This window comes from Pan paniscus, chromosome 13, assembly GCF_029289425.2.
Source record: "Pan paniscus chromosome 13, NHGRI_mPanPan1-v2.0_pri, whole genome shotgun sequence".
Lineage (NCBI taxonomy): Eukaryota > Metazoa > Chordata > Mammalia > Primates > Hominidae > Pan > Pan paniscus.
The window spans coordinates 91,204,174-91,230,348 of NC_073262.2; the positions used below are offsets into that span (position 1 = coordinate 91,204,174).

At 33.5% G+C, this 26,175-nt stretch overlaps 1 protein-coding gene across 47 annotated transcripts in view; it reads left to right on the forward strand.

Moving 5' to 3' along the window:
* The window catches only part of GULP1 (GULP PTB domain containing engulfment adaptor 1), a 308,404-nt gene that overhangs the window by 230,692 nt on the left and 51,537 nt on the right, over window positions 1–26,175 (forward strand). For 37 of the 47 annotated variants that reach the window (XM_034954635.3, XM_055108847.2, XM_055108843.2 and 34 more), the window contains 3 exons: window positions 1,712–1,783; window positions 8,066–8,164; window positions 20,179–20,316. In XM_034954635.3, the coding sequence (XP_034810526.1) occupies window positions 1,712–1,783; window positions 8,066–8,164; window positions 20,179–20,316 (309 nt within the window). The remainder of the gene's footprint in view (window positions 1–1,711; window positions 1,784–8,065; window positions 8,165–20,178; window positions 20,317–26,175) is intronic. The other 10 variants (XM_055108854.2, XM_055108855.2, XM_063595470.1 and 7 more) reach the window with 1 other exon arrangement.

The window sequence follows — 26,175 nt, forward strand, 5'->3', positions numbered from 1 at the left end:
AGAGTTTACAAACACGTATTCTCCTATGTCTATACATAGGAGAAGTGATTAATTCGTGAATCTCTTTGGTCTTATAATTGGTGGTATGTCACAAGAGCAAAAAAAAAATCTTTGGAAAATTACATATATATCATGAATTTAATGTTTGTTTGCCCTATATATAGAATTTTTTCTAGAATAAAACCTGTATATTTCAATTCTAATTGGTATTGAACATTTAGTGATACTAGACTTCTGTTTAGGAGGTATTATATCTTTCCAAGGTAGAGATTTTATTGCAGTGTGATAATTATTATGAAACTTTTTTCACTTTATGGATTGGTCAGGTTTTACTTAAACACACTTACTGTATTAGTCTGTTCTCGTACTGCTAATAAAGACATACCCGAGACTGGGTAATTTATAAAGGAAAGAGGTTTAATTAACTCACAGTTCCACGGGGCTGGGGAGACCTCAGCAAACTTAAAATCATGGCAGAAGACAAAGGAAGAGCAAAGTCATGTCTTACATGGCAGCAGGCGAGAGAGCTTGTGTAAGGGAATACCCCTTCATAAAACCATCAGATCTTATGAGACTTACTATCATGAGACCAGCACGGGAAAGACTCACTCTTGTGACTCAATTACCTCCCACCAGTTTCCTCCCATAACACATGGGAATTACAGGAGCTACAATTCAAGATGAGATTTGGGTGAGGACACAGCCAAACCATATGACTTACTGACTACCTTCAGGTTTATTTAAAACAGTAAAATTGGCCGGGTGTGGTGGCTCATGCCTGTAATCCCAGTACTTTGGGAGGCGGAAGCAGGTGGATCACGAGGTCAGGAGATCGAGACCATCCTGGCTAACATGGTGAAACCCCATCTCTACTAAAAATACGAAAAATTAGCCAGGCACAGTGGCGGGTGCCTGTAGTCCCAGCTACTCGGGAGGCTGAGGCAGGAGAATGGCATGAACCTGGGAGGCAGAGCTTGCAGTGAGCCGAGATAGCGCCACTGCACTCTGGCCTGGGCGAAAGAGTGAGACTCCGTCTCAAAAACAAAACCAAACTAAAACAAAACAAAAAAAGAGTACAATTGTAGATCATGTATGTTTTATTTCTTTAGTCTAACTGTAGCTTTACTTAGTTGTATATATTGGCTATTAAAAGAAGCTTGTATTTTAAATTCTACATGTTAGATGAGTCTCATAAGTGGAAAACAAAGAAAAATGTTTACTTGAAAAAAAGCTAATGGCAAAATCTTTGGCATCAGCAGGCGGAGGCAAGTGGGGAGAGACGTGAGAAAAAAAGAAATTGTAAACTTTGAAATTTACTTTTGATGTTAAATATAGTAACAAAATACAATTACATGCTTTGAATGAAAAATAATTTTTAATTACTAATAAGTTTACTAAATTTTAACTGTTGAGATCAACATTATTCCCTTGGGCCTAATAAAATAACTTTAGTTTTCTTTCCAGTAAAAATCTGCAAGTAAAATATTTAGAAAACAAGTATGTTTTTAAAAATAATCTTTGATTAACAGGAAGTATAAATGATAAAGTTTATTTACATTTTCATATAATATAAAAATAATATAAAATAATTCTATTTAAATATGAGTTTGCATTACTATTAAACCATTCTATTATGCAATCTTATATTTCAACATGATGCAATGATATATGATGTGGTAAAAGCCTGTGTCTCACAAATGACCATTTTCAGTTTCTTGGCAGTACAGAAGTGGAACAGCCAAAAGGAACAGAAGTTGTGAGAGATGCTGTAAGGAAACTAAAGGTAGGGAAAGGCCTTCAAATAAATTACAAGTGTATTGACTCTGTCATGTTTTCAGCAGATTGATGGAGATCAAAGCATGAACAGCTTTGCTGCAGGTATAGCTTCACCCTATTAAAAATGAACTATTGAACAAATGTAATCATATCAAGGAAACATTTTTAATAACAAACATGTACACAAAATTAATTGTGTTTAAAACATGGCATACTGTTCACATTTTTCTAAGGTATAATGTGTCATATTAAAAATAATATTTTATGGCAGTGTGTCTTGAATATTTGTTTTGTAGCTTGCCTTTACTTTGCTTGGATAATGTGAACCTATGTCCCAAATCAAAAGCTAGTAATGGCATAGCAACTGTCTTTAAAAGCTAAGATATAATATCCACCAGTTAAAAATGTGGAGTCAGAGTTGATTCCAGCCAGAATTTTGCAGTGACACTGTATGTTAAAGATTTCCTAATCTACAGGTCCAACAGGATCTGGCAATGTCCATAAGTAGCCATGGGGAAACTGGTGAGACTAAGAGAGGAGAGAAGGACATTTAATAAGCAACCCCACATATCCTAGTCAACAAGTTTCCTGAGAAAATCTTACATAAGATGCTACACACCATGTTTTTCTAATTGTTCCGAATCTCGAAGGACATTGTTGTCACTGAGCTTTTGAAATTTACAAAACTCCTTCAACAGAATTCTCAGCTTTATCATATAAGAAAATACACATTATCACTACTTTTTTTTTTACACAGTTAATGTTATTCTCTATAGTTGCTCTCATATTTTTGGAGAAACAACCCTTCTCTAACTTTATTTGGTTTAGGGACCATCCGGTTATTCTAAAGGAGGGTTAGACCTCTGAGTGTGCCAGGCAAAGTCAGAGACATTAAATGATATTACTTTGCTTTGAGAATATCATATCTGGTGGAATCCACTCTGTGTTTAAATTGAGAAATAATTGAATTGGCATGGCTTCTATTCTGGGTAAAGAAATAAAGGTCAATAATATTTTATCCATCTTATTTTATATGAGAATATTTTACTAATCGTTTTAAGTAAATATGCTAAAATCTCCGAAGATAATATCACTCCCATTTGGGAAAAAAGTGGATTAGCCAACTATTTATTTCCACCATTCATTAGGTAATAATTCAGAGTTGCCTTTTATTGGCCACTAGTTTTAATCGTTCCAAAAGAGGATTTAAAAGGGCTCACAGTTTATGGACACATTAGAATAGGATTCTATTTCAATGCCTTCAAAATGTTGAGGATTCTGGGCATGAATCCAACTTCACTACAATCAGAATGTTTTATGAAAGAACAATGTTATTTACACATAGTATTTCTTTATGCCTAGGAGGTTGTTTATTCAGTCAACCCAAATCAAAAACCAAAAAAAATTCAATTGAATAATGAATAGATCAAATGTAAAGATATATTTGAAATCAAATGCTTTCTAAACAATGACGAGTTTACATATATTTTGCAGGATTTTATATGTATTTCTATGGAGTTTCATGTTTAGAAATGTACTCTGTTAATAAAAAAATGTGACCTACAATAAGGTAAAAAATTAGGTAGTGTAGTTTAAAAATGCACACTTATTTTATAGTAGCTGTTTTTTCTCAAATGTCTTCCAAAAGGGAGTGTATTTAATAAGCAATTTTACTGTGCTGATTGCAAACATTTTGTATATCAGGAAAGTATATCTAAGGGTAATGATTCATACACTAATGATAATGAATAAAACAATGCTTTTTATCTGTTTATATATATATATTTTTTTTGCTTTTTTTGTGTGTCAAGGGTCAGAAGCTACAATTCAAAGTATACTAAGAATATTTTTTAAATGTCAAGCCTGGCGCTACTGGCTCGCAATGGCCAGTAGGTGGTGGTGTGGCTCTACTAAAAAAAAGAGAAAAAAGAAACTTTGCTCTTTTATCATATTTACACATCTCCATTTTAATTTCCTGCTTATTTTTCTTTAACATATGAATTCTGACTACTTTTAAAAAAATCTGTATAATTCAGTATGTGATTTTATTTGCCATGTAAGGTAACATTTTATTTATATTTACTCCTTTTTCAGCAATATTAATGTAATGGCTTCTGATATTAAAAAAGAATTTAAAATTTAAGAATAAAAGCTGATGGAAAAATTAAAGAATTCTCAATAATGAATTTTTCATGCTTCTGTGTTTAATGATGCCTGCTTAGTTTTCAAAAAAATTTAAAACTGACATTTTTACACTCTTTCTGTCATTTTTTTAGAGAATTTACAGTTTATAAATTTTTCCTTTATAAATATAATTATTTTTATAAGTATTAACCTTTTAAGGTTCAGATACTGTATTTACCAAAACATGTTCTTTATTTCCTAATCATGTTCAGCAGTTTCTATTTCTTAATCATGTTTTAGCTGGGCTTGGTGGCATGCACCTGTAATCCCAGCTACTTGGGAGGCTGAGGCAGGAGAATCACTTGAACCTGGGAAGCAGGGGTTGCAGTGAGCCGCGATCGCGCCATTGCACTCCAGCCTGGGCAACAAGAGGGAAACTTCATCTCAAAAAACAAAAAAACAAAAACAACAACAAATAAAACAAATTTTCTAAAATGTAGTAATTTTAAACCCTTTCAACTTCTATGTATTGAATAGCATTGTTATTGGAACGAATTTTATTTTTAATAGTGATTTATATATATTTTATTAATACAACTAGTACAGATGTTGGGGGCTGAATGTATTTCATACACAATTTGTGATGTTTACATGTAAGTAAGTATTGATATGTAGATTAAAAGCTTATCAATTTCCCTGGGAGATACCCAGTGGGCAGCATTCCTGGAACCCAGTTTTAGAGTGAAGATCCCCTCACTGCAGTACAACTAAATTAAAGTTACACGAAATTACTGCAAGAAAATGTAGCCGTTGGGAATTGCTGTCAAGCCTTGTGAAGTCTCAGCCTAGTAGATTTTCCATTTGAACTCACTCTTTCTGTGTTGTATAACACTATTTTGTCTTCACAATCAGTTACCTAATTAATAAGACATTTAGAGCTTAGTTTAATTATATATAAACATCACTCATTTCCCGCAGGATTATTAGAAATACTTTAAATTAAAAATATAAACATGAGAACCCCAGAGAAGAATAGTAGCTTCAAATAATAGGCCCAAAGTAGTAAATTAATTTTATTGCCTAACACTCTATATTCCATTAGTAGTTTACTTAATTTCACTTTTTAAAAAGTCCTCTGAGAAATGGATAGAAATTATATAATGATAAGATTGAAACTCAGTTGTGCTCCCTTTAAATTTTCTTTAACAGTTCTATTTATCAGTAGTATATATTTAACCAAATACTTTATTTCAAGTACTACTCCATCCTTCCCCATCATTTTATGATGACAAAGGCTTGGTTATATTTGTTTATTGCATCCAGTTGTTCTCCAAAATGCTTATGCATCACTTCCTTTGAATACTTTTTATTGGATTATTATATTCAGGGTTTAATGGCAGATCACTGTATCCATCTAGATCTACCAAGAAATAAATCCACTGAAGCAAAAATTGAAAGAAATTTACAAAAAAAGACTCTTCAAGCATTAACATTAAAGTAGTAAATAGGGAGAAAATAGAATATAATGTTATGTAGATTGATCAACATATCTTCCTAAGATTAATTAGAAATATTAGGAAGGCAAGAGGTCTGTAAGTAGGAAAAGGGACTTAGAGGGGAGTATGCAAACTATAGAATACAGTTAGCTTAAGTTTTAGGAAAAAAAAGAAAGGCAGGAAGGAGAATATTAAACTGAATAAAATATAGATTGAATGAATATAACCTTAGGCATGAGAGTTGTGTAACATATGTTCAAAAATCAAGGCCAATAACCAGTGTAAACCTTGATATGCATGAAGGTAGAACTGGGAATTTTCTTTTCTAAATGCAGAAAACATATTGTATAAAAGAAAAAATTATTTGGTGAATATCTGCAAAACTAATTACTAGGCCTAATTCCTAAAAACCCACTTTATGACCATGGTACATAGCTTATCTGGGACTTACTGTTCTTATCTTTGAAATAAGAACTTTAGATTGCATGAACCTGAAGCTGTTTTGAGCACAATTAATTCATCCTGTTATGAAGAAGAGAGAAAAGTTTCAGAAAACCTAGATTAGAGATGTTGTGCTTATTTTTATTTTTCTTTATCTCATTCTGTCCTTCTTCCCTCTCTTCCTTTCTTCCTCCCCACTCCCTTCTTACCTCTCCACTTTGTTTTTCTACCTCAGCCCCTACTTCCTTCCTTTCTTTAATTCTTCCATTCTTTCTTCCCTTCTCAATAGATAAGTTTAATAATAGTGGTTGTTTTGTTGTAGATGTTTCAGGGGGAAAAAATTTAAAAGGTTGCACAGTTCTTGTCAGAGGTCACAGGAATGCTTGAGTCTGGATGTGGAAGGGGCTTCAGAAGTCATGCTCAGTCTGTTCCTGGAAAACAGCAGCACCTAGGAAACCAGCTGAGAATGCTTCTGCAGCCGATAATGAGAGTTGCTTTATCCAGATGCATTCACATAGGGGGAGAGCAGCTGACTTATTTTGTAAGCCTTCCTATATGAAAACCTTCAAATTGCTTAATTATGCTGATATAAGGAGATTATGAAGGGAAAATAAACAAAATTAATTCATATTATTTGGGAGAGAGCTGGGATAATTTTTAAAAATCTACACTCAAGCAAAATAAATTTATTAAAGACAAAAAAGAAAATTATCTGGCACAAATTAGTTGTATCGTGCAGCAGTAAGACTGCTGGATACAAAAAATAGCAACCTAAGTTCATAGAGCAAGACAGACAGCAAGCTGAAAAATTATACCACCCAAAATGGAATAAAACAAATGGTACCCCCTGGGATAGGAAGGCAGACACTTAAAGGCATTCACATATGCATTAATTATATTATTATGTGTGGCAGTGCAAAGCCATGAAAAGAGAGAAAGACTTTTAATCACTCTGTGCTCCAGGATGGAGCTATACCATGTGTATTCACATCTGCCCTAAATTACAGTGAAATACACAGTGCAAGTAACTGTGACATACAAGAGGACTAGAACGCTGTCTTGCATTACATGTCATCAATTTTGAGTCAGGTTGGGATGATCTATATCCTTAGAGAGAAAAAGGTACTCTAGAAAATAACTTTTTGAAGCCCTAGAAGAGGGGCAAGAAATTCTTTCTTCTAATAGTTTTCTTTCCATTTCTTAAAAAGAAAAAGTTCGATGCTGGGGTGATTGCAGAGGAGAGAAGGAATGTAGGGAGAGAGTAAAATTGCCAATTAAAATCAAGATGCCCAGTAAACTTTGAATTTCAGACAAATATTTTTTAGTACAAATATGTTCCAAATATTGCATGGGCTAACGTGTATACTAAATACTATATATATGTTGTGTTTGTGCCTATATTTTAAAATTAAAGTTTTTAAAAAGAATATTAATTGTTTAATACTCAAGTTTAGCTGGGCTCCTGAAATTTTCCCCCACTAAATTAAGCAATGCTAGGAGAGAGGCAGAGACTCCATCTGCTAAGCACATGAGTATTCTGGTTTTCTTTTTGATTTTATAACAGAATCGAACAAGCATTTACATACACCTACTAACTCAATGAGAAAGTATAATAAATACTACTATGAAAGTATTGAAAAAAAAACTGTGCTTTCAAGATACTCACTATATTTGTAGTTCTAGACTGAGTCTAGTTCTATACCTGAGTCTTTCAGCTGGGATAATTACTTCAATTCTTAGCTTCAGTTTGGACATGGTAATCTGCTTCTTTTTATTTATTGATGTGGTTGGATAGAATAGTGTTCCAAACTAGGTAAATATCTAAAAATGGCAAAGAGGGCATATTCCACAGCTGATGAACTGCAAATTCTCTGAAGATAATAACAACAAAAGATTCACAAAAAAACAAACTGATCTCTACATATCTTCCCACAAAGTATTTTGAATTTTCTCAACTGTCTGGTATGAATATGTTTTTGTAAATACCATGAAAGAAGTGCATTAAAAATCTTAATTTAAAAAACTTGCTGAAAATCAATGTGAATTATAATGGCTGATTGCTATGATTTTTAAATATGTTGGGACTATCTTTATAAAATGCTTTATACTTGGCAAAAATTCACTTAATTAAAGTCTGAAATTGAATATGAACTCCAAATGTATATTTATTTTTGTTCATTCTTTATAGAAATAGAATTGTAGCTTTGTGAATAATTTTTCATTCGTAGTTTGCAAGACATATCAAGAAATCTGAAGGCCAGAAAATTCCTAAAGTGGAGTTGCAAATATCAATTTATGGAGTAAAAATTCTAGAACCCAAAACAAAGGTAAGGCTTATTTTTTTAATGTTAGAGGCAATCTTTAATTAATTGCAATTATATTCCTACTTTAACAAATATTTAAAATTTTTTGCCACCCTGAACTGTTTAGTTCTGAGTTAATGACAGTTCGAAACTCTAGGAGTTTTAGAAGTGAAAACAACCTTTGGAATTGCATTATAAGTGATCTTTTCTTCAGCTTGTTTGGGATATAATATTAATAACTTATGTTAAGTGTATTCAACAGTGTTTGGACATGTATTTGGGAATGTTTTTTTCATGAGATGTGAAAGAGATGCATACAGTGTGGTTCACTGAGTATGAAAGAAGATAAAAGCTATGTGTTATTAAAATATTCTGCATTGACTTTTATTTCCTGTAGATGTAATCAGTGTGTATTAGTTTTTTACGGAGGCTGAAACAAAACACCACAAACTGGGTGGCTTAAACAGCAGAAAATATTTTCTCACAGTTGTGGAGGCTGGAGTTCCAAGATCAAGATGCCAGCAGGGTTGGTTTCCTCTGTAGCCTTTCTCCTTGGCTTACAGAGGGCTGCCCTCTTGCTGCCTTTTCACACTTGTCTGGTGTCTCTTCTTATAAGGACACTCATCAAATTGGATTAGGAACCATACTCATGGCCTTATTTTAACTTAGTTACCTTTTTAAAGGCCTTATCTCCTGTTCGAAGAAAAACTAGACAAATTAAATTTAGCAGAGTTTATTTGAACAGATAATGATTCATGAATCAGGCAGCACTTGAAACCAGATGTTCAGAAAGGTTTGCCCAGCAGCGTGAACATGGAGCTTTTTATAGGCTGAACACAGACTCAAAGTGACAACTCACCTGATTGGCTATAGCAAGGCATATACCTTATATGGATATGTAGTGATGAACTGGCTGCCTGTAATTGGCTGAAACTTAGCTATGTGTTATACTTCCAAATTAGTGTTCAGTTTATTTACATACTAGTTAGGTTGCAGTTTGTTGTATAGGAACTCAAAATACACAGACAACCCTAGGTGAATGGCCTCATGCTTATTTAATTTAGCACTCCAACCACAGTCTCATTCTGAGGTGCTGGGGATTAGAGCTTCAACATGTGAATTTTGGGGAACACAATTCAGCCCATAATACAGTGTAAACTTAAGTTTCTTGTATTTAAGACCCTTCAAAGCAAATAAAATATTTAAAAATAAAATCTGTTCTGGATTCAAATTCATTAACATATACTTGTTTTGGACTAAAGTGTTTCCTTCCAAAATTCCTGTGTTCATGCCCTAACCCCTAATATGACTATATTTGAAGATAAGGCCTTCAAAGAGGTAACTTAGGTTAAATGAGATTTTAAGGGTGGGGCCTCATCCAATATGTCTAGTATTCTTACAAAAAGAGGAAGAGACACCAGGGATACGTACACTCAGAGTAAGGCCCACGTGAAGGCAGCAATCTGCAAGCCAAAGAGAGAGGCCCCAGAGAAACCAAACCTACCGACACCTTGATCTTAAACTTCTAACCTGCAGAACTGTGAGAAAATAAATTCCTGTTGGATAAGCCACCCAGTCAGTGGTATTTTGTTATGGCAGGCTTAGTAAACAAACACAGTACTTTATTCACAATGCCTCAGAGTTATCATTTAGTAATTTTGATAAGACCATATTAGTCAATTTGGAAAAATTAATATTTAACTCAATTATTTTATAAATACGTATTGTCAAAGTGTTCTTCTAACACCATAGGATACATATTGACAAATTAATTCAGTATAAAAGCCAAAAGAGGAACTTCTGGCCTGTTAACAGATTATGAAAAATGTTTCCCACAGGTCTGCAACTTTTCTCTAGTCCAGCAAGTGTCTTTGATACCTTCATCTATGTAAATTCCAGTTCCCAGCAACAACTTGCTATTTAAAGTGTGGCCTGCAGACCACCAGCAACCGCATCTATTGGGTGCTTGTTAGAAATGTTGAATCTCACGCCCCACTACAGACCTACAGAATCTGTATTTGCAATTAAAGAAGAAACCTAGTGTTTCGTATGCACATTAAAGTTTGAGGGGATCTGCTGTTGTGCATGGTTTAGTGGCTTAATGCAGTAGGCCTCATTTTCAAATTGTAGCTTATGGAATAGCTACATAAAAATTAACTGAGGCATTTGCAAAAGTAATTTCTAAGGCCCCAAATTTGCCCCCAGAATCAGATCCTCTAACTGTGGAAATCTGTAGTAAAGATCAATGGCATACCTTCAACTTCCCATATTAAAGAGCAATGGCATTCCTTTAAACTTTTCAAGACGTGAATTTAAGTCCTCTCACAATTATCCTGTCTAATCTTCTCTATTATTCACCCTCAATATTCAATTACAAACAAAGATGTGAAGATTTACTTTAGTTACGGCGATTCTAAAATAACTACTGCTAAGGTGGCTGAAAACAGAAAAATGAAATGGTGAAAAGATAGTAGAGGGTTGATTCAAGCATATAATGGGATATATGTAGTTTGCTGGGAAACAAGGCAATTGAAAGCAAGGTATGAATGAGATAAATTCATTAGGCAATTAGCAGTTACATAAAGAACAACAGACCAAGGAAACAATAAATTACAGAAGGACAATGCAATCAAAAGTGTAGCAACAAAGCGTAGTCTTATGTGTCATGAAAATAAAAATAATCCTTTTCCTACGTCTTCTTTTCAAAATTAAAAGGATATAGAGTGGTAAATGTCCAGCCGGAATAGGGTATTTGTAGGCCATGCTTATGTTGAAAGTTTTTTTCTACACCATATGAATTAGGTAGCTGTTTTGGAGTGTGTGTACATGTTTGTGTGTGTATGTGTAATTAATGTTATTTTCAATTTCTTATCTGAAGGTTTGGGGCTTGTCCCAGCACACATTAAAATATATAAAGCTGATAATATACTTTATGTATCATTTTTGTATGTTCTTGTTATTTTTTATTTGAAACGACCTATGGTGTATTCTAAACTCTAATAATTTCACTACGTTCATATACCATAATTTACCAAATTATTCTTCTATTATTGAACATATGGAATGTTTCAAATTTTTTGTTAGTTGATAATCACGTTTAAATATTTACAAAATACAAACAATTAAATGCAGTATGTAAAGAAAACTTTTTTGGGTTTTAGAATTCACAGGTTAATAATGGCATGTCCTTAGAAATGCATAAAATGCTAATTGCTTAAAGCGCTACAAGATGGCTACCACTAACTACCACTAGAAGATGGCTACCACCTACATTTATAGGGTATGTGTGTGTGTAAAGAGAGACAAAAATGGATCATGTAATGCAAATGTGGCATGATGTTACCAGTTGGCTAGGTGAAGAGTATATCGGTATGCATTGCAACCTTTTCTATTATTTCCTGCATGATTTCATCTGACCTTTTAAATGAGACTATTTCTTCCAATGAAAGATATGTGAACTGGCTGGGTGCAGTGGCTCATGCCTGTAATCCCAGCACTTCGGGAGGCCAAGACGGGGGAATCATGAGGTCAGCAGTTTGAGACCAGCCTGGCCAACATGATGAAACCCTGTCTCTACTAAAAAAAAAAAAAAAAAAAAAAAAAAGTAGCTGGGTGTGGTGGTGGGTGCCTGTTATCCCAGCCACTCAGGAGGCTGAGGCAGGAGAATCGCTTGAACCCGGTAGGTGGAGGTTGCAGTGAGCCAAGATCGCGCCACTGCACTCCAGCACAGGTGACAGTGTGAGACTGTCTCACATAAAAAAAAAAAAAAAAGAAAGAAAGATATGTGAAAAGCTCTTTTAAAGATTTAATCAACAAGTTAGGCTATCATATCTGTTTGGTTTTTCTTCCTTGGCTTCCTGACCACTTGAAGAAGAAACCTACCTTTATGAAATCCAATTGACCAATAACTTATGATTTATTAGGTTATTCCTTATACCTGCTCTCCTGATTGTTGGTTATTTACCTGGAATAAGGATAATTTTTTTTCATTAACTTTAAATATTTGTAAATACAAAGACAGAAATACCAAACTGTTTAAAAAAATAGCGTATGATACTGTAGAGTGAGGAAAAACCAAAGTGAATAGGGTCAAAAATTAAGCTGGGCTTAGAAAAAGTCTGTGGTACAGCAATAGTAGAGAATAGAGAACCCAAAATTAAAGCTGCACACCTACAGCCATCTGATTTTTTGACAAAGTCAACAAAAATAACAGATGGGGAAATGATTATTCAATAATTGGTGCTGGGATACCTGGCTAGCCATATGGAAGAGATTGAAACTGGACCCTTATCTTTCACCATATACAAGAATTTACTCAAGATGGATCAAATATTTAAATATAAGACCTTAAAGTATAAGAATCCTGGAAGAAAACCTAGGAAACACCATTCCGGACATTGCCCTTGGGAAAGAATTGATGACTAAGTCCTCAAAAGCAATTGCAACAAAAACAAAAGTTGACAAGTGGGACCTAATTAAATTAAAGAGCCTCTGCACAGCAAAAGAAACTATGAACAGGGTAAACAGACACCTACAGAATGGGATAAAATATTTGCAAACTGTGCATTTAACAAACATCTAATATCCGGAATCTATAAGGAACTTAAACAATTGAACAAGCAAAAAATAATAATAACCCGATTAAAAAGTGGGAAAAAGAAACAGGAACAGGCACTTCTCAAAAGAAAACAAACAAGTGGCTATCAAACATGAAAAAAATGCTCCGCATCACTAATCAAAGAAATTAAAATCAAAACCACAATGAGATACAATCACCACCATGCAGAATAACTGTTATTAAAAAGTTAAAAAATAACAGATGCTGGTGAGATTGTGAAGAAAAGAGAATGCTTATACACTGTTGGTGGGAATGTAAATTAGTTCAGCTGCTGTGGAGAGCAGTTGGAGATTTCTCAAATAACTTCAAACAGTTACCATTTTCCAGCAACCCTAATGCTGGTTGTATATACTTGGTATATATCCAAAAGAAAAATAAATCTTTATACCAGAAAGACATACACTCTCATTTTCATCGCAGCACTTTTCACAATAGCAAAAACATGGAATCAACCTAGATGCCTCTCAGTGGTGGATTGGATAAAGAAAATGTGGTACACATACATCATTGGAACACTATGCAACCATAGTAAAGAATGAAATTGTGTCCTTTTGCAGCAACATGGATGCATCTGGAGGTCATTATCCTAAATGATTTAATGCAGAAACAGAAAACCATATACCATATATTCTTACTTATAAGTGGGTACTTATACTGGGTACTCATGGACATAATGATGCAACAGTAGTTTCTGGGGGCTACCAGAGGGAGAAGGAAGGAGGGGATAAGGGTTTAAAAACAAACTCTTGCATACTATGCTTAGTACCTCAGTGATGGGACTATTTTTACCCAAAACTTCAGCATCATGCAGTATACCCTGGTAACAAACCTGAACATGCACCCCCTGAATCTCAAATAAAAGTTTAAAAAAGTCTGTTTGGTGATAAAACAAAACAAAACAAAACAAACAAAGGGAAAGGTAGTAAGAAAGTAGATGATTCCCACCTACTATTTTTATTGTGGAAAATCATATTTTCAGGTTTCTATCAATAAGTTTATCACATGACAACCTATTATATAATTCTGTTTCTTAAGCTTTTAATATCAAATCTGCATGCTTCTCCCAACCTAAACCTCCTTTACAAAATATCAGTGAAGTGGGCTTCAACTCAACATGATTAGCCAGTTGACTTCATTTTCCTATATTGCCTTACCAAAATCAATAATGCCAGTGCTTTTCTTTCCTGTCCACAAGTCTCGATTTCCTATCAAGACTTTAATATTTAATAATAAATTGTTATTAATAATTAATATTCAATTAGTGTTTAATATTAAATTGGTAATATTTAATTATTTAATATTAAAGTAATTATTATTTAATGTTTAAATTAATAGTAAATTACTAGTTAATATTAAAAATTAATTTCTATGTTTCTGTTATTTATTTCTACTCATTTTGTTTTTAATAATTTCAACTTTCATTTTAGATTCAAGAGTTACATGTGCAGATTTGTTACCTGGGTATATTGCATCATGCTGAGGTTTGGCATATGAATGATTCCATCACCCAGATAGTGAGCACAGTACCCAATAGTTAGTTTTTCAATCCTTAACACCCCCTTTTCCCATCCGCTTTAAAAGTTACCCAGTGTCTATTATTGCCATCATTATGTCCATGAGTACCCAATGTTTCTCACTTATAAGTGAGAATATGCAGTATTTGTTTTTCTGTTTCTGCATTAATTCGTTTAGGATAATGGCCTCCAGCAGTATCCATTTTCTGGAAAGGACATTATTTTGTTCTTTTTGTGGCTGCATGGTATTCTGTGGTACATATGTACCACATTTGCTTTATCCAATCTACCATTAATGGGCACCTCGGTTAATTACATGTCATTGCCATTATGAATAGTGCTGCAATGAACATATGAGTGCATGTGTCTTTTTGGTAGAAAGATTTGTCTTTTTATGGATATATGTCAAGTGTGTATACCCAGTAACAGGGTTGCTGGAAAACAGCAACTGTTTTAAGTTCCTTGGGAAATCTCCAAACTTCTCTCCATAGCGGCTGAACTAAATTACATTCCCACCAATAGTGTATAAGCATTCCCTTTTTTTCATAGCCTCACCAGCATCTGTTGTTTTTGACTTTTTAATAAGAGTGATTCTGATTGGTGTGAGATCGTATCTCTTTGTGGTTTTTATTTGAATTTCTTTGATGGTAAGTGATGTGGAGCATTTTTTTCATGTTTATTGGCAGCTTGTTTGTCTTCTTTAGAGAAGTGTCTGTTCATGTCTTTTGCCCACTTTTTAATATGGTTATTTGTTTTTTGCTTGTTTAATTGTTTAACTTTCTTATAGAACCTGGGTATTAGACATTTGTTGGATGCATAGTTTGCAAATATTTTCTCCCATTCTGTAAGGTGTCTGTTTACTCTGTTTGATAGTTTCTTTTGCCGTGCAGATGCTCTTTAATTAGGTTCCACTTGTCTACTTTTGTTTTTGTTGCAATTGCTTTTGGGAACTTAGACAAAAATTCTTTACCAAAGCTGATGTCAAGAAGGGCATTTACATTATTTTCTTCTAGGATTTTTATAGTTTGAGGTACTACATTATTTAATCCATCTTGAGTTAATTTCTGTATATGGTAAAAGGTAGGGGTCCAGTTTCATTCTTCTGCATCTGGCTAGCTAGGTATCCCAGCAACATTTATTGAATAGGGAGTCCTTTCCCCATTGTTTATTTTTGTTGACTTTGTCAAAGATCAGATGGCTGTAGACTTGTGGCTTTATTTCTGAATTCTCTATTCTTTGCCATTGGTCTATGTATCTGTTTTTGTACCAGTACCATGCTGTTTTGGTTACTATAGCCTTATAGTACAGTCATCGGGTAATGTGATGCCTCCAGATTTATTCTTTTGGTTAAAATTGCTCTGGCTATTCAGGCTCTTTTTTGGTTTCATATGCAGTTTAGAATTTTAAAAATTCTAATTCCCTGAAAAATGGCATTGGCCATTTGATAGGAGTAGCATTGAATCTGTATATTGTTTGGGCAATATGGTCATTTTAACAGTATTAATTCTTCCAATTCATGAGCATGGAATATTTTTCCATTTGTTTCTGTCATCTTTGATTTTTTTCCACAGTGTTTTGTAGTTCTTCTTGCAGAAATCTTTCACCTCCTTGGTTAGATGTATTACTAGGTATTTTATTTTTTTGTTGACTATTGGAAATAGGATTGCATTATTGATTTGTCTCTCAGCTTTAATGTTATTGGTATACAGAAATGCTACTGATTTCTGTACATTGATTTTATATCTTGAAACTTTACTGAAGTTGTTTACTATCAGTTGCAGGAGCCTCTTGGTGGAAGCTTTAGGATCTTCTAGGTAGATAATCATATTGTCAGTTAAGAGGGATAGTTTGACTTATTATTTTTCTATTTTGAAGCCTTCTCTTTTTTTCTACTGTCTGATTCCTCTGGCAAGGACTTTGAGTACTCTGTGGAATAGGAGTGGTGAGATTGGGCATCCTTGTCTTGTTCCAGTTCTCAAGGGGAATGTTCCAGCTTTTGCCGGTTCAGTATTATGTTGGCTCTGGGTTGGTCATAGATGGCTGTACTATTCTGAAGTATGTTCCTTCAATGCCTAGTTTGTACAGGGATTTTATCATGAAGGAATGCTGGATTTTTTCGAAGGCTTTTTCGACTTCTGTTGATATGATCATATGGTTTTTGTTCTTAATTCTGTTTTTATGTTGAATTGTATTTATTGATTCGCATACGTTGAACAAACCTTGCATCCCAGGAATGAAGCCTTCTTGGTTGTTTTGAATTAATTTTTTAATGTACTGTGGAATTCAGTTTGCAAGTATTCTGTTGAGAATTTTTGCATCTATGTACATCTGGAATATTGGTCTATAGTTTTCTTTTTTCACTGTATCTTTGCAATGTTTTGGTATCTGAATTATGCTAGTTTTGTCGAATGAGTTAGAGAGAGGTTCCTTCTCCTCAGTTTTTTTTGGGAATGGCTACAGTGGAATTGGTACCAACTCTTCTTTATAGGTATAGTAGAACTTGGCTGTGAATCCATCTGCTCTGGGGCTTTGTTTGGTTGGTAGATTTTTTATTACTGATTCAATTTCAGAACTTGATATTGTTCTGTTCAGGATTTCAGTTTCTTGCTGATTCAATGTTGGGAGGTTCTGCGTTTCTAGAAATTTATCAATTTCCTCTAGATTTTCTAGTTTGTGAGCTTCAAGGTGTTCGTAATAGTCTCTGAGGATCTTTTGTATTTCCGTGGGATCAGTTGTAATACCACCTTTGTTGTTTCTCATTGTACTTTTTGGCTCTTCTCTCCTTTAGTCTTTGTTTATGTAGCTAGTGTTCTAGTGATCTTGTTGATCCTTCCAAAGAACTAACTTTTGGGTTTGTTCATTGTTTTTATGGATTTTTTTCTCTCAATTTCATTCAATTCCACTCAGATTTTAGTTATATCTTCTGCTAGCTTTGGGGTTAGTTGATATTTGTTCTTCTAGTTCCTCTAGGTGTGATATTAGATTGCTAACTAGTGATCTTTCTAAATTTCTGAGGTATGCATTTAGCACTAATAGCTAATTTTTAAGAGCCCTACTTGAATTCTATTCCCAGAAGTGAGTTTTTAAAACTCTTAATGAAAAAGAAGCATCTCTATTTTAATCCCTACCAAACCTGGAGAGCAATCTTGGAGTTTAAAAATCCTTGAGATATTTTATACATTCAATTATATTGCATATTAATATAGAACAACTATTTACCTTATGTTACATATGAATATAGAGTGTATGACTATTTACCCATATATATAAAGTACCATTTCTTGAATGCATTAAAAATGTAGGAAATCTAAAAAAGGGATTAAAAAGCTCTGCTGAGCACCATTGTCCCCAAAACATTCCTAAGAATGCCGATTGCGGTATGTGTGTGTGAGTGTGTGTGTGTGTGTGTGTGTGTGTATGTGTGTAGTGAGAGAGAGAGAGACAGTTCTCAGTTCTTGGATACAACCTATTCATAGACATTTACAGACATGCATTTAGAAACTACTATTCAAGGACATATATATAAGTGAAACACAAAAAAATCAATCATTTCATTCTAGATGTATGTTGATATTTAGAAAAAAACAAATGTGATACTTCTAAAATAAATTTATTTATAGTTAAATATACATATATGAGACAGGATTTTTAAATATATTATTAATCTAACATGGACTGTCTTTATACAGAATAGAATCTTTATTTTTTTTTCACTCAGATGAATGAAAATGGAAAGTGAAAATTAAGTGAAAGCAGTCTCAATAACAATTGGCTCCTCTGTCTTTCTGTGTCCTTTCCCTTTCTCTTTTCTCACGTTTCCTCCAAATGAAGATTATAGAGTGCTAGAAATGAGAGTAAATGAGAGACTATGTAGATTTCAGCACCAGCTAAGTGAATGTTGTGTTTTGCATGTTACTCATAATTTCTCCCATCTATGGAGAAATGAATTTTTTTCCTATAGTGTTTAGCAGTAATATTTTCTCTTTATTTATCATTAACATGCTTTTACAATTAATAAGCTGGTATAGACCTCCTGTCAGTATTTGGGAGCTATTGTGTAACAGAGAGCTGTTATTTAATTGACTATATTGTTATTAAAACAAAAAAAATCAATAAGAAAGGAAACTGTTCTAATAGGCAAAATACAGAAAGAAGATAGTTCAAACAAATATGGTCATTGTCCATCGATGCTCTCTGTATAAGAAAGTAAAGATGCTGCCATCAAAAGCTAAGTAAGTCAAGCACCTCTTCTTAGACTTGGTTCCCCTTGCTTTTAAACAGATGAATTAGGCTATCTAATAATGCCAGTAAGCATTACAATCCTACAATATACTTCCTTATTTTAATTTTCATACTTACCAAGCAACTCTTCGATGGCTTACCGTTTGGTTTACCATTGTATGCAGGGAAAGAATGCATTGCTATGGACAGTTCTCTTAGCATTTATTTGTATATCTCATTTTATATATTCATTTTCAGTCTGACGAGCAGTTATTTGAATCAGAGTAATAGAGCAAATCTCAGCAAGCTGACACATCAAACTCTGAACTGAGAAGTTTAAATGTTTTCATATCAATGATTCTTATCTTGAACAAAATCTGAGATTTTGATTCAACTGAGGTAAAAACAGTGTAAATTTGTATAGCAAGCACCCCAGGTATTTGTGCTACACGTTGTCTGAAGCCACCTTTAGAGAAACTTTTCTAGTTATAACCTAAAATAAAGCTTTTTTGGGGGATATTCAGCCAGCCTTCCTTAGATGAAACTATAGTTGCTTCCATCTCCAATCTTATAAAACACCCATTCAATAATCTTGGTGAACTGACTTTCTGATTGATATTTCTAGTGTTACAGTGTATCTTAGGAAAATATATTTATGACTACAACAGAAAAGGGAATAGTTGATTTTTCTACTTGTCAAAATCAAAACATTGTCATCTACTTGTCATAATCAAAAACATTGAATTTCTTTCCTACCTCCAACATGTTTCAGAAGACTGTGAAGAATGAATAATTAACATGGATGATCTATATGAATATAAAAAGTGTCAAATGCTCCATCTTTTGACTAAATAATAGTAATTATAGAAACACATTTATTTTATATAAATATTTTTATTTTAATGATGTATATACCTTCTATATTATAAGTTTTATAATTTAATGTGTGTGTGTGTGTGCATGTGTAAATATATGCTGCAACTATATCGATCTGGTTGCAGTATTTGTCTTCTACTGATGAATAGATTTGACTGTGTGATTTGGAGTCTGGATATGTATACCATTCATTCACTGCTTCATGAAAAATGCTACAGAAGTTCCAAAGATGAGCTTCCTAGACAGAACAGGTTCAAGAGTGTATGAGTTACCATGAAATTATATAAAATAAAATTTAATAAGATTACTAAGGATGAAATGATAGTGTGTTTCACATGAAATCCTATCCAGATAAAGCTGTGTTCTAAACTATAATGCTAGTAAATAGCAGTGAGATAAAATGAGAATTGCTCTGGTTTAAAAGAGTTCTGGTAATTCTGTAAAACTGTGGGGGTGTCTTATTCTTTCTGGGTCTCATTGTTCTCCTCTGTAAACATGCAAAGTTTAAAGTATATGATTTCTCAAGAGCCATTGTAGCTCAGATAGGTCATAAATCTTTGATCATTTTGTACTATGCTTATGTTTTGCTCAGCACTACTGAAATGCATATCTTAGTTTCATCCTGAATCAGGAGGTCTATCTGTATCCATTATGCCTTTGTTTTAGGTTGGGGTGTACATAATTATAAAATCAAAGATTGACAGATGATTGTTCTACTTTTAAAATCACATGTTATTAACACAAACGAGTATTTCAGAAAATGAAAAAAGAATCCCATCAACTATGTTTATTTCCATCTGTGTTCACAGGAAGTTCAACACAATTGCCAGCTTCATAGAATATCTTTTTGTGCAGATGATAAAACTGACAAGAGGATATTCACTTTCATATGCAAAGATTCTGAGTCAAATAAACATTTGTGCTATGTATTTGACAGCGAAAAGTGTGTAAGTATCCCAGATGTTGTAGGGTGGTTTGTTCTGTTTTATAAGCCAGGAATTGTCTTGCTTCTGGCATTAGCAAAGTATTTGAAAATGAATAATGTCTGTAAATACTTAGCTGTACTAATAGATTTATTTTGTCATGAGAATATGCTTCAGGATTTCATCTGTAACTAAATTCTCATGGTCATGAGCATAAACTTACATGTAAATTTCTTTTATTAGAATGCCATGCCTGCTTATGTTATGCATGTATTTTATAATAATTTAATCTATTTTACAATTTTAAACTCAAATATGATTTAGTAATATGCACATAATACAAAGAGTAGTGGTGAGCAAACGTGTGTTTCCCCCACATGTGCAGAATCTGATGGATTTTATGAAAATAAATATTCTTAACTCCAGGAAATATGATCTATATGGTTCCTTACAAGATTTTCCAATACATTGAAAATTTAGTTCCTTATGTTCATTGTATAAAAATCTTAGGCCAGGCGCGGTGGCTCACGCCTGTAATCCCAGCACTTCGGGAGGCCGAGGCGGGCAGATCATGAGGTGAAGAGATCGAGACCATCCTGACCAAAATGGTGAAACTCTGTCTCTATTAAAAATACAAAAATTAGCTGGGTGTGGTGGCGTGTGCCAGTGGTCCCAGCTACTAGGGAGGCTGAGGCAGGAAATCACTTGAACCTGGGAGGCAGAGGTTGCAGTGAGCCAAGATCGCGCCACTGAACTCCAGCCTGGCGGCAGAGTGAGACTCCATCTCAAGAGGAAAAAAAAAAAAAAAAAAAAACTTAAAATAATGAGAGTTAATGGAATTGTATGTATGAAATTCTATGTTAAATCCTGTAGCAGTTCTTTAATCATCTGGAATCTTAAGGAAAACCCACTGGTGGCTGCAATAAAGGAAAAACATGTAACCTCAACAATTTTATTGGTTTAGGTAGGAAATAAAACAATTCATCTGTTTGCTAATTTTTGCTGCTGTCAAAAATAACAGATAGCTAATATTATTATCACTGTTATGTCATTTATCTAGTTTCAGTATTGAGCTTCTTGAGAACAAATACCTTTTTATTTGTTCATGTGACTCCTACATCAAGTGGACAATAGGTGCTCAATGAAACATTCCTTAAGAAAAAGATCACATTGAAAAGTTACAAAAAATAGAGCAAGTTTTTATTTTTATTTTTTATTTATTTATTTTTTTCGCTCTTTTCTAAAGGGCATTTTTTTTTTATTATACTTTAAGTTTTAGGGTACATGTGCACATTGTGCAGGTTAGTTACATATGTATACATGTGCCATGCTGGAACTATCTGATCTTTGACAAACCTGAGAAAAACAAGCAATGGGGAAAGGATTCCCTATTTAATAAATGGTGCTGGGAAAACTGGCTAGCCATATGTAGAAAGCTGAAACTGGATCCCTTCCTTACACCTTATACAAAAATCAATTCAAGATGGATTAAAGATTTAAACGTTAGACCTAAAACCATAAAAACCCTAGAAGAAAACCTAGGCATTACCATTCAGGACATAGGCGTGGGCAAGGACTTCATGTCCAAAACACCAAAAGCAATGGCAACAAAAGCCAAAATTGACAAATGGGATCTAATTAAACTAAAGAGCTTCTGCACAGCAAAAGAAACTACCATCAGCGTGAACAGGCAACCTACAACATGGGAGAAAATTTTCGCAACCTACTCATCTGACAAAGGGCTAATATCCAGAATCTACAATGAACTCAAACAAATTTACAAGAAAAAAACAAACAACCCCATCAAAAAGTGGGCGAAGGACATGAACAGACACTTCTCAAAAGAAGACATTTATGCAGCCAAAAAATACATGAAAAAATGCTCATCATCACTGGCCATCAGAGAAATGCAAATCAAAACCACTATGAGATATTTTTATTTTTTAAACTGTAGTTCTCTAGAAAGGAAAGCTAATGTGCTAAGCTACTAGATATCATAATACCTTTTGTGAATTTTGTGCACATTATGGAACATTTCATCAGAAAAAAGATGCTTAGCAATATAAGACAATATTTTGTGCACAATAAGACATTTTATATAGCTCAAATTGATTTTGAATTTTATTTTATATGAACTTCTGATGAATGAATAAAATTTACATATTTCAAGTGTTTTTTAACCATGATTGCTTGCAGATTCTTTTCTCTATGACTGAGAAGATTAAAGTTGATATTTGTTGAATATCTTCTACACATAATTTATAATAACCTTTTACCACCTACATAAAGCAGTAAACTCAGTTATTCTTCTTTCCTGCCTTACCCATAGAAATAAATTTCCTTGAGGTCCTTTGAAATGTTTCAGAGTCAGAGTTCATTCTAAATATTGGCCTTCTTATAGATTTGTGCCATTTGTTTTATATTCTTTGATCCCTATCCAAATTTGGTAGATTAGTATTTAAAATATAAGTTTGCCAGCTTAAAAGCATAGACCCCATTTCTTTTTGATCATAACTGTCTGTAATTGATTGTTCTCCTCGGATATAGCGTATCAACTCTATTTTCTCTTGTTGTACACATGTACCCTAAAACTTAAAGTATAATAAAAAAATAAATAAATAAAGATTGAAAATAATTTCTTGAAGCCTAAGCAGTGGTTCACAATCATTAATGTACATAAAAATCATACAGGATGCGTTTTAAAAGCTATTATCAATTGGGGCTGGAGCTCAGGAAATCTATATTTATCAAGTATACCAAGTGATTCTGCTGCAGGTAGAGGAAGTCTTGGCTTTGAGAAGTTCCCAGATATCTCCCAGCTATAAGTTGGCATCACCTTCATGTGCTGAAAAAGGACGTTTCCTCAAAATTTTGTTATACCTGCACTATCTTAACTATGAGGTTTTATCAGTGCTAATTATAATGATGACTATATTTATAACACTGATATTATATGTATGCAGAATTTTTGATATGCCATCTTATGTAATTCTCATTTTAAATAGTTTAGCATAGAGTGTTAAAATGGGAAATAAGTTATGGCCTATCTCATACAACTCTCCTCCTATTTTAAAAAACCAAGACCAGAGATGTTGAAGTAAGTTTCCCAAAGTTACAAAGCTAAGTAGTCAGTAGAATCAGGACTAAAATCTAAGACTCGTAATTCTTATTGCTACATTTATCTCATCATGCTATATTACTCCCATAACTGTGGCCTCCTCTAGAGTTCATCTGCTCTTATTGGGGCCTTTACTCTATCTGTTCATTGTATTTTATCTTTTTAGTACTTCTTTGACATTGAGATTTTGAAAGATGAAACCCTTTTTAGTAAGGCACAAGACTGGAATTCACTACTTTATTAACAGTATCATGTTGTATTAATAGTCCTCCTTCTTCCATGGTGACAGTGAGGACCATTCAACCCTGCCAAATTAGAATGCTGAATGACAACATTTAACCCTGCCAAATTAGAATGCTGAGCTTCTATACTTACCAGGCAATAAGGGGGCAGTGCATTTCCACCCTCACTCTCCTACTGGAATTGCATCTGATGAAGCCACCTAAAGCAGAAAATTTAAATAATTTCCAGTATTTCATAAAATGAAAATCACTCTTCATACCAAGAGACAGGTTTCTTAAACTAAAAAAGAAATGACAGTCAGTAGTTACCAACACATAGATGTCAGAGATATTATAATTATAGGACAAAGGTTTTAGAACAGCCATCGTATAACATAATAAAATGAGCAGTTACAAACACACATGAAACAGATGAGAATGTAGAAAGTCTTATCAATGAAACAGAAAATCTAAGCAAAGAAACAGAAGATATAGCATTAGGAGATATAGCATTAGGAGATATACCTAATGCTAAATGACGAGTTAATGGGTGCAGCACAACAATATGGCACATGTATACATATGTAACAAACGTGCATGTTGTGCATAAGTACCCTAAAACTTAAAGTATAATAATAATAATAAAAGAATACTGAAAAATAAAGTAACCACATGAAAGACTTAGTGTATGGACTCAACAGCAGAATAGAGAGGACGAAGGAAAAGAATCAATGACCTGGAAGATTGACAAATAGAAAATACCCAATCTGAACAACACAAAGATTATAGACTCAATAAACCAACAAAAACAAAGCCAAAACAGAACCTCATGGACTGTGGGACCGTAACAAAATATCTAACATTTGTGTGTCATCTGAGTCCTGGAAAAAGAGAATAAGCACCCTTAAAAAACACTCCAAGAATATTAGTTGAAAACTTTCCCGATTTGACAAAGGACATCAACCTATAGATTTAAAATACTGAGTGATCTCCAAACAGGATTAATCCAAGTAACTCCATACCAAGACACATCATATTCAAGCTTCTGAAAACTAAAGACAAAAGAAAAATCTTGAAAGCAACATGAGATAAGCAAGTACTTACCTATAGCAGAGAATGTGAATGGCAGTGTATTTCTCACCAGAAACCATGAAGGCAAGAAGGAAGTTGCATAATACTTTTTGAGTAATGGAAAAAACAAAAGCCTGTCAAATGATCCTATATCCAGAAACATATTCTTCAGAAATTGGAAAGAAATTTTAAAAAATTATTAGATGAATGAAAATTAAGATTGTTTGCCGCTACTAGATATCCTAAATGAATGGCTAAAGGAAGTTCTCTAAATGGAAAGGAAACAATACAAAACGGGAACTTGGAGTATAAGGAAGGAAAAAAAAACCAAGATGAGCAAACATACGAGTAAATCTTTAGTTTTCTAAATTATGTTTGATAGTAGAAGAAAAAATACTTTCTGATGTGATTTTAAATCTGATGTGATTTCATATGTGGAGATATGAAATATGTAAGGCAATTATATTAAACTAGGAAAGTTAAGAGGATGTAAAAAGGGAGGTGAGGTTTCTACACCTCACATGAACTGGAAAAATAATAGTGCTGGGTAACTATGATAAGTTATATAGATAAAATGTGAATCCGACAACAACCATTAACACGTTGTATAATGAGATACACTTAAAAGCACTATAGAGAAATTAAAATGTTATCGTTTTAAAAGCCCATAGAGCTGCAATGAAAAGAAAACAGAGAAAGAAAAAAGATAGGTAACAGAAAAGAAAAAGATTAAATAATGTACTTAAGCCCTAACATATCAAAAATCACATTAAATGTAAGTGGTCTAACTACACCAGTTAAAATATGTTGTTAGGGTGGATTACAAAACATAATCCAGATACATATCATCTACAAGAAGTTCATTGCAAATATAATGGTATAGGTGATATAGGCAGGCTAAAAATGAAAGAATGAAAAGAGAGTTTTCATGCAACCATTATTCAGAGAAAGCAGTAGTAACTATATTTACAGCAGATAAAGTAGACCTCAAGGCAAAGAAAATTACCAGAGACAGAGGAGGGGCATGTAGTGATAAAAGGGACCAGTTCCCAAGAAGATATGGTAATCCTAACTGTGTATTACCAAAAAATAGAGCTGCAAAATGAGAAACAAAAACAGATAGAACTAAAAGAGTAAATAGACAAATACGCAATTATAGTCGAAATTTTACTGGCACTTTCCCTCAAATTTATAGAATAATTAGAAAATCATCAAGGATATAGAATTACTCAACATCATCAACCAGTGGGATCTAATGAGCAGTTACAGAGAACCTCACCCAACAACAACAGAATGTACATTATTTTCAAGTGTTTGAGGAAGATGTACCAAATTAAGTCACATCCTGGACCATAAAATAAATCTTGAAAATTTAAAAGAATTAAAATTATTTAACGTTTCTCTGACTATAAGGAAATCAATCTAAAGATCAGTAACAGAAAGCCAGAAAATCTTTAAAAGCTAGGAAATGAA